This window comes from Octopus bimaculoides, chromosome 4 (genome assembly GCF_001194135.2).
Source record: "Octopus bimaculoides isolate UCB-OBI-ISO-001 chromosome 4, ASM119413v2, whole genome shotgun sequence".
Classification (NCBI taxonomy): domain Eukaryota; kingdom Metazoa; phylum Mollusca; class Cephalopoda; order Octopoda; family Octopodidae; genus Octopus; species Octopus bimaculoides.
The window spans coordinates 95,265,425-95,275,805 of NC_068984.1; the positions used below are offsets into that span (position 1 = coordinate 95,265,425).

The following is a 10,381-nucleotide window of genomic DNA, read 5'->3' on the forward strand; positions in this document are numbered from 1 at the left end:
CCCCCGAGTGCGTAGCACGAATAAGGAAAGGATTGTAGTGGGCGCCTGAAACAAGATGCGGCTGTAGATATACAATGAAAAAGATACACAATGAAAAAGAAACAATTCGTTAATACAGAGAATGAAAAATAATATTCCAGCGGCACAAGTCAAGTTCAGCTTGGTAAATGTTGTTGGCTGCAAAAAAAAAATTTCTGCTTACATCACTGCAGTTCCTTTATTACTTATGATTGATGCAGTGGCGCAAGAAATGTCTGAGTGTTCAGCACTAATAGGGAAAAACACAGTTTGAGCCTTTTTTACAAAAGGAATGCTGAAAAAGGCAATAATATACAATGCAGTCAAATATAAATTGTCATGGAGAGTTTCTTCGGCCAGTGTACTGTACGGCCAGACCTAGTGACATAGGGTTCACTTGTGGTAGTTCTCAACGATAAAGGTGGAGTTTTCACAGGTGTTGGTGATGGTGTTGGCAAAAGTGTATGCAAAGGTTGAAAAGGGAGTATGTAGTATTGTCAACGGAAGATGTAGTTTTATCAAAATACGCTTTCGTCAGACGGTCGACAGACATGGTCTCCGTACGACCATTTGCGTCTATTTTAGAAAATTTGGGTGTGTGAGAGAGCACACGAAAGGGTCCTTTATAAGGAGAAATCTCGTAATCGAGTGACATAGGACACTGGATTTGGAGGCTGTAATTTGTCTGGTACCAACATCGTACCAGGCAATGCCAGTGTGGTACCATACAATAATTCTGCTGCAGAAAAACCAAGGTCTGCTTTAACTACAGTCCTGCATCCAAGTAGGACAACAGGAAGAAATACAGTCCATGACTGCAGATTGAGCGAGGCACGCAATGCGGCCTTTAGTTGCCTATGAAACTGCTCCACCATCCCATTAGAAGCGGGATGGTAGCTGGTGGTGCGTATACGCATGCGCAGAATAGTACTTCCTCAATGGCGGCTATAATTTCACGCCACTACAGTTTTCTATTCTTGTATCTTGTATTTTGACAGTTTCTTAACATCCATCCATGTAATATTTTGTTCAAAAGGGATTAAAAGGTCTATCTGAATACAAAGATATCCTATCCCACCCATACACATTGGGAAGGAATACTTTGTGGTATTTGTTCTGGCTCTTTATTCTCTGAATTCAAATCCCATCGAAATTGATAAAATAAAGTACAAGTCAGATGCTAAGGTCAATGGTATTAACACTTTTCTTTCAAAATTACTGGCCTTGTGCCTATCAGGTGCCTAAATTAGAAACAATCATCATCATCATTATGTGAACTGCCAGGATTAGGGTGCCACAAAAAATGCTTAATGGGATTTCTTTCAGTTCTATGTTCTGAGTTAAAATGTTGCCAAAGTTGACTTTATTTTATTGATTGCGAAACAATAAAAAGCAAAGTATTGGTTGAGTGCTGAGGTACTCTCCCCTGAAAACTGCTGCCCATGTGCCAAAATTATTATTATTGAGTGAAAGAGCAGTACATGCCATCAAAGTGACACTCGGGTACAGATATACGAAGATGACAACCTATCTGATAAGGGTACACCAAGCACATGCATCTCAACCATATGTATACAACATGGTGATCTCATATCAAGATAAACAGCATATGACCTTGCAGGTGGGGGCCAGTTAGAATTTTCTTCAGGTTGAGTAGTCCATCCCACTCAAAAAGTCCCTGAATAAGGTTTGTTTAAGGATGGTCAATGAAATACCTATATCTCCAGAGGTGAATTATTCAAACCCCAAAGAAAAATGGACTTGTGCCAAATTTTGGAGCTATGGGGAAGTGAGCTGGCTGAATTATTAGCACATTGGAAATTTCCTTTGCATCATCTCTTCTGGATTTTTACACACTGAATTCAAATCCTGCTGAGGTCCACTTTGACTTTCATCCTTTCAGTGTCAGTAAAATGAATACCAGTTGAAAAATGGGGTTAATGTAATTGACTTGCTTCCATCCCACTAAAATTACTGGCTTTATACCAAAATTTGAAACAGCTATTATTATTGGCGGTATTTTGTCTGCCTTTACGTTCTGAGTTCAAATTCCACTGAGGTTGACTTTGCCTTTCATCCTTTCGGGGTCGATAAATTAAGTACCAGTTGTGCACTAGAGTTGATTTAATCAACTGGTCCCCTCCTCTAAAATTTTGGGCCTTGTGCCTAGAATAGAAAAGATAATAATAATAATTATTATTATTATTATTATTATTATTTTATTATTATTTTCTGTCCCTTCAGATTGCTCATAAGTTTGTTGTTTATTAATTGTTTAAAAAAGTTGATTGTTAAAAACTTACATATTAATTTGTTGCTAAACTGCCCATAATCCTGAGAAAGTAGTCAGTTCTGTTTTGTTTTTACCCTTTGGGGCATTATTTGTTAAGTTTTTTCTGGAACCTACCCATTTGAAAAAAAATAATATCAAAGCATAATGTCAAAAGTTTTGGCAAAAGATCAGAGGGAGATAGATAGTGTTGGGAACAACATTCTTAATGCTACCTCGCCAATCTTAATGGACCTAAGCCATCTTGTAACAAGAAAGTAATAACACATTTGTATTTTGTCCTTTTGTACTGTCATTGCTTTTCTTGAAGTTTTTGTGGCTAAAAAAGAAATCATCATCATTATTTAAATTCAGTTATTATGTTTGCGCTTATGTGTTGACTGAAATAAATGTAAAAAGTTGTTAATGTCATGGATTAGGATATTACATACTGGCAGACACTGCATTGAGTGCTTCTGTTAACATGTGATAGACTGGAATCACTGGGTTACAATTACTGAGTTAGATTGGGGTAACAGGGAGAGGTTAGTCTGGTGACTGGGGCAACTCAATTATTATAATTAGAGAAATGCTTTTAAGTTAGTCACTAAACAAGCAAAAACTGAAATAAAGTGTCAAAGTAGTTACATAAAATAAAAAGATAGAACAATATACAACAAGCAAATTAACAGAGAGAAATTGTTATTTTCAGAATTCTGGTATTGAAAAAGCCTTCTTGTTTGATGTTGTCAGCAAAATTTACATTGCCACTGACAGCTCACCTGTTGACATGCAGTCCTATGAATTGTGTTGTGATATGATAGATGTGGTCTTAGATATCTCCTGTATCTATGGGTAAGTTAGCAGCACTCACTGTTTTAACATATTTGCTAACCTGTCCATGCATTAATGTACACAGCTGCACACACATACACTGTCCTGTTATATCTATCTTCTATTAAAATATTTTCTAACATGGTGTAACAAGTAACACATGTATATCTCCATTTCATGTTTTCATACATATGAGAAGGTATGACCATGTAGTTTAAGAAGCTGCCTCATAACCACAAGGTTCTGAGTTCAACCCTGCAGCATGGCACTTTGGAAAAATGCCTTTATAGTAGCCTTAGTGAGTGAAATTTAGTAGGTAGAAACAATGCAGTAATTCATTATGTATGTATGTTTGAATAAAATAAATGACAAGAGAAAGGAATGTTGAACTCAATTCCATTAGTTTACAACTGTTTCTGTTCTAAGATGTAGTACACTCAAAGCTGAGTGCTTGTGCTTCACTTTATTGTTTCTTTAGAGCTTCTAAAATTAAGTACAAGTTTATGTGGGAAAGCATAAATACTTTTATGATTATCATTTGCCAATTAAACACATGGACTATTTATTTGATCTCCACTTTAGCTTTATTATTATTATTTTTAGTTTACCTGTCCAAATTCTTTTGTCATACATCGTGACCTCTTCAGCAACTTTCTGTCCTATGTGTCTTGTGTCTCATCTTATCCTGCCTATTCCATTTTTCCAAATGGAACAGGCAGGACAAAAGGAGACACATGAAATAGAAATATATATATGTATAGCACACACATACACACACAATATATCCCTTGCCAATGTATATTGGCAAATAATGTAACCAAAGGGAAGAAAACTTAAAAACAATGCTTTTTGAGTAAAGCCCTTTGTAATATTTTCTGCCCCATGTTGTAGATAATTCTTTGCAACACTTACCATCAGAAAATCAGTGACTAAGTGATTAGCCTGTTGGAACCAGCAATACTATTGTCTGCCAGTTATGACATGCATGTGTGAATGCATTTGCACTTGCAAACACATGTATTCACACATGCACATGTGTGTGCATGCAAGACTTCTCCCTCATTACATTTTTCTTATTGAATATTGACCCACAGCTGTTCAAGCTGAACATGAATTGAATCAGTTTTCCCACTATAGGATCGTTTACTATGGTAATGGTTGCTGCTTTTTCTTCTGAAGATGACATCTTTTCATAATTGGTTAAACTGCTAGAAGTAGCAGTCAAACTCCTCTCAAATTGCACAACCATTTAAACAAAAAGAAAGGACACATTGGATAAGGTAACTGTGGTTACATTATATCTCAAAAAAAAAAAAAAGAAAAGAGATAAGATGGTCATGGCTGAAATGCCTTTTGATCAAAGACTGCTCACTTGGTGCTAGATAAAAACAAATTCACTCACACATACTTTATGTAAAAGATTAAATTTTTTTAATGCATTTCAATATAATTTAAAGTCGTTTAAAGGTTTTATAAATCTTTGATGACAGTTGAAGATTATCTTATTGTGTTTAACCCTGTCTGTTTCACTGCCATTTATATCATGTGTATATTATATGTAGGTTACAGGATGATAATGAACTGAATGCATTTGATGATGAGTCTGCATCAATCATCAAACTAAACAACACAACAGTCTTATACCTTCGGGAAGTCAATAGATATTTGGCTCTTGTTTGCATTTTACGTGAGGATAACTTCATTAAACAAGGTAAGACTGAAGCATGTGTTTTTAATTGGTGACCACTTCACAATGTAAACAGATTATGAAAAGTATTTAGTTCTTTGTTGTTATGAATACGTTTGTTTTATATTGTACTCTTTGATGTCTTCCAACCTCAAACAAACCAGTGAGCTGTAAAGGTTGATTGTATGTTAGTTGTTTAAGCTTTTAACTCAGTAATTGGAACTTGCTCTAGTTTTTCACTCATAGAAAATTCTCAAGACTGAAGTGGTCCTTTGTTCTTGAGAATTTCACTGAAAGCAATGTCATATACTTGACATCAGTTAGACTATGTCAAGAAAATCTGGCTAAACTGATTGCTGATAGGATCCATTTGCTTGGATTTGAAGCTTTTTGTCAGATTGTATCATCACTGTGTGCACAAATGGGGCTCCCTCTGACCTGCATTCTATAAATTCTGGTATGTCCTATGGCTTGGTTATGTCACCCATTATTCCTATGCTAATATTATTGTTTGCATCTTCCTTATCTACAGTACAGGTGTCATCCTAATCTAATGTACGGGCGTCATCCTTACATAATCTACATAAAATGTTCAGCAGTAGAGTCTGAATAATCTTGTTTCTTAACTGTGCAAAGACACAACTGCTATCCATGAAAAAATAATCTTGTGCTCTAACTTCTCAAGTTTTACACAACATGAAACATATTTTTCATGTCACTGTAAATGCTTGACATTACAATCACATGATTTTCTATGACTGAAGGTAAGACAACTCCATCTGAATTTTAAAATACTTCAGCTATGCAAAATAGTAAATACCTACAGAGTTAAAATGGGGGGCCACAGTAGTGTATTAATCACACATTTAGAATTGTATTGCTGCTTCTATACACACACACACACATCCTGGATCCACAATGGAATACTAATTATCCCTCTGGAGTGATGTTGTTCTTGATGTAGAGGCAATTTGATGGATACATAGCAATGGAGTTCCCTCATCTGGAATGGTATTGTTGTTGTACATCAAATAGAACATCCAGCTTATTAACAAAGACTCTAAGACCAACATTTTCCAATATGTAAACAACTGATGTGCTGTCTCTTCACTCTATTGCTACTATAATGAATTCTTCTCCTCAACTAGCAGGCTGTAATATCACCTTCACTCAGCTTCATATGTATATCTTTCCTACCCACATCATATATCTCTCCTTCTCCCATTCTCTGTTCAATCCTGTCTTCTCAGAATGTCAATTCTCTAGAAATTCCTTCTCACCGACATGAATTTGCAAATGTTCAACTGAACCACATTAATCACATCAATGTTAGAGGGCCAGTAGAAATTTTTTAGGCACAACCCGTTCCTTTTGGCTAAAACCATGAAGTAGATTATCTCTTTGGCTCTTGTACTTTAGAGAAAATGTTTAAAATAAAGAGGAAAATTTTTTTTATTTTCAATTACACTAATGCCACCTTTTTTTAGGCTGACTTTGAATCTGGATATTTGCTTATGAATTGTAAGGGTAAGTGCTTTACAGCTGGGACATTCTACTGCTGCTACCGACTCCTCTTTTTGTCATCATTATTATTGCCACTGTCATCATAATGTTTTCTGCTTGGCAGATTACTGAGCAATTCATGATCCATCAAATTGCCTCTACATCAAGAGTAGAAAGCCTTTTTAGTACCTGGGGAAAATTATAAATGCATAAGAACCTATTGGGGAGAAGCACTACTGAAGACTTCAGTTTTATGTAATGTGCTGAGGGCAAAGTGAGCTAAAAGGCAAGTGTTTAAAATAGACTGCAGCAATAATCCAACCTGCTGAGTGATGCCATTCTAAACTGATCATCTTCATACAATACTGACTAAATTTTCAGTTATTTTATTCAATATATTTACTCATAATAAATGTCTGAACTATGTTTAATTTAATTTTTGAACAGGTATAATTAACTACAACTTTCTCTGCTTCCGCAAAGCTATCCAAGAAGTGTTTGAAGTGCGGCAAAAGATGTTGGCCTCCAAGACTGAGAATGGTACTGACCATCAGGTGCTCAATGGCATTGCTGTTAACAAAGATGAATGAATTGAAGTGATGTTTCCTGCCTGTGATCTTTCTACAGATTGACTGGTGTTCTGTGCTGAGACTGCCTTCCTCATCTTATGATAAATTTTCCATCTTTTGCTTTCTGCAACTGTTTCTCTCTTTTTCTCTCTTTCTTCCCCTCTCTCTCTCTCATTAGAATTAATTTAGTAATTAATTACTATACTTTGTTTTGTTATTCTTTAATCTTGTAGCTTATACACTCAACATTCTAATATGTATGTGCAGTATACAAAGCTGAAATATTGTTTGTGTATGTATATGATTGGCTCTGCCGTTCGTTGCCTGTGTGTGTGTGTGTGTGTGTGTGTGTGTGTGCGCGTGCCTTTTTAGTGTTTTTATTTAGGTGTGCATACATTTATGGGTGCTGTGTGAATGTGTGTATATAAATTCTTGGCATAGGTATCATACTCTTTTCTCACTTCTTTCTCTCCCTATCTCTCTCTCTTACACACACACACTCACACGAACACACAGATGTTCAATGCATGTCCTTTGTCTGTTCACCCTCTGTCTGCATGTGTTCTTGGTTCCTTGATGGGAACAACACATTATCACACCTTATTAATGCTCAACCTCTTGTTGTTGTGGTTGCCCTAACAGAAGTTCAGTGTTGTAATTTTGAGCTGAGATACCAGAATGGCTTCAGCTCAATTTAACATAAGATTTGAAACTTTTGGGGAGAACTTGGCCATAGGAACAGTGCCTCGGGTAAGTTTGGTAGTGTAATTTGCTTTCCATTTGGAATATGGTTCCATCTTGAAAATACTGCTCCATTAGAACCCTCAACCTCCTGTCAGTTTCTCCTTCAAATATCTTTTACTATCTTCCCCTGTTCAAAGAAAAAAAAAAAATTGCCATACTTGAATGAATGGCTTTTACAGATGGTCGGTCTGTCTCTTTATATATAGAATCATACCCACTATTCAGCTGTCTAACTATTATTTGATTAAAGTATATTGTTTTAATAAATTGTTCCTTATTGGTCATACCTGTAGTATGGTCACACTTGAAGTGTTTTCACATCTGCAGTGCTTTCATCCTTTACCAGATACCAATTAACATTACATTAACTTACTAGTCTACTTAAGTTGCAGAAATGCTAGCAACCATTTATATTTACATGTGTGCATATATGCAACACTAAAATGTGCTTGCTTACAATTTGCACATGTATTTCTTTGTTTTGATCTTTTTATCTATGTAAACATTTGATGTATATGGTGTTAATTTCTATTTATTTTCCTCTTCCCCTTTCTTTTGAGCTGGCAGAATTGTTAGTATCAGTAAAAATGCTTTGTAGTATTTGTGCTGACTCTACAGTCTCAGTTCAAATCCCACTGAGGTCAACTTTGCCTTTCCTCCAATTGGGGGTCAATAAAATAAAGTACCAATAAAGTATTGGTGTTGACTGTATTAACTAAATTCCCTTCACCTCAAAATCGTTGGCCTTGTACCTAAATCAGATACCAATGTTATTATTTTTATTAAAATGTTGTGTGAGAATCACTGTACAAAACTGGTTTTATTTTGACTTTTATTTTCATCTACTGTCAGAATTCTCTCGTGTGTACACATACATGCATGTATGTGCATGCACATACAAGATTATGTCAGTGTGCATAACCTTTATAATTTCTGCTGTTTGATATTTCACATACTGGAATAATTGTTACCATTTGGTACTTTTTGTTCCATTTTCCTTCTAAATTCCATTGTGGAAGAATTAGTAGAGAACTCCTTACCAATGTCACTTCTCTAATATTGATGCATATGACATTTCCCATTTGTTCACTTATAAAAACAAAACCTTCACAGAAACCTATCTCTATCACAGATAGATATGACCAAACTAGATATAATCACTCTTAGTTATAATTCATTTCCACTGAAGCCTAGCTATTATATTCACCTCATTGTCATGTTGTGATGTGCTAGTGTACTGTTGTATCATTGACTTGTTCCGGTGACTGCTATGCAAACATTGTTCAGTAAAACACAACCACATTACAAGCAACAGCGGTGCTAAACTTAAAACAAACCTAAAAATTAAACAAAAAATGCATTTTTCCCCTTTTTTTTTCTTTTGTTGCAATTTACTGCTATTTTGGTTGTCTAGTGTCAGTGTAGAGTTGAAGAAAATAATAGTAATTTATTATTGTCAGCTTTGGAATAAAGAAGCTAAAATCTATCTATCTGTCTGTCTACATACATACATATAAATATAAACTAGTTTAACCCCAGGCAGATTCTCCGCCAGCTGGTTATCGGTGCAACAGTCTGCACCCTTTATATACAGTATGTCGTTAGCAGGGGGAGCAAACCCTTACTACCCTCTAGCAGCTAACAGGATCTCAAAACTGAGTCAGTCTCACAATCCTGTTAGCTGCTGGAGGGTAGTAGGGGTTTGCTCCTCCTGCTAACGACATATTGTATATAAAGAGTGCAGAATGATGCACTGATAACCAGCTGGCTTAGAATCTGCCTGGGGTTAAACTAGAAGTAACATTCAACTGCCACTTTCATGTGGCTACTCGCTTTACTGTTTAGTATACGTTACTACTCTTTTATAACTAGCTATTTTGCTTATATTCGTGTGTGTGTGTATGTACACACTCACACACATCGTACTTACATACATGTTTGCACTCATATATGTTAGTGTATGAAGAGATGTCTTGCATCTCCTATCACACTTCTATCTTGAAAGATGAGATAACATTCATTCCAGATTATCATAAGATGAAATGTTGTCATTACTTGATCTGAATGGTAGTAGAATAAATGACAGACAGTGAAGTACTGGTTAATCTTGCTGTGTTATGCTACATCACACTTTTTATCATTTTATCTACACCTTTCATATTCTCAAACAAACAAATTCCTTCTTCTTAACAAATCAGGTTAAAATTTCTCCAATGTTTTCTCAATAACATTGACAGTTGCTTATTAGAACCAGAAAACCAGATCTACTGTTGAAACCTGTAACAAGTTATATACGATATGATATGCATAACAAACATATATAGTATAAATATATACTGTCCATATTCCATGTCTTTCTGCATATTGCTACTAAATATCAGTGAGGCTGTTGTTGGCAGAAAACTGTAATCTCAAATGTTGTTGTGAGGCATGTAGTTTTTGCTATGGCCATTCAACAACATGCTGTGGGAACAGATGTTCAAATGAATCTTCGTTGGCACATGTTTTGGCCTTTGCTCAAATTAAGAGGCATTTTGCTCCCAGAAAGATCTTTTAGAAATTCTTATTTTGATCAGCTTCCTGACTTAGACATTTGTGGTGGATTCAATTACTTAAATGTTTTGAGATTGTGAATTAGGTTTAAATATATACTATAAACTTGTAGGAAGTGCCCACACTTAGTGGCTACATAGATGCATGCATGTGCATTCCTTTATGTATATATATGTATATATATATATATATATATATATATAT

The 10,381-nt window shown here is 35.4% G+C and overlaps 1 protein-coding gene across 1 annotated transcript in view; it reads left to right on the plus strand.

The window, feature by feature from the left end:
• LOC106881646 (ras-related GTP-binding protein C) overlaps positions 1-8,438 on the plus strand; it is a 32,629-nt gene extending 24,191 nt beyond the window's left edge. Inside the window, exons 6-8 of the mRNA XM_014932107.2 lie at positions 3,000-3,142; positions 4,684-4,832; positions 6,759-8,438. Of these exons, the coding sequence (XP_014787593.1) occupies positions 3,000-3,142; positions 4,684-4,832; positions 6,759-6,901 (435 nt within the window). The 3' untranslated portion in view covers positions 6,902-8,438. The remainder of the gene's footprint in view (positions 1-2,999; positions 3,143-4,683; positions 4,833-6,758) is intronic.
• Positions 8,439-10,381: the final 1,943 nt, after the last annotated feature.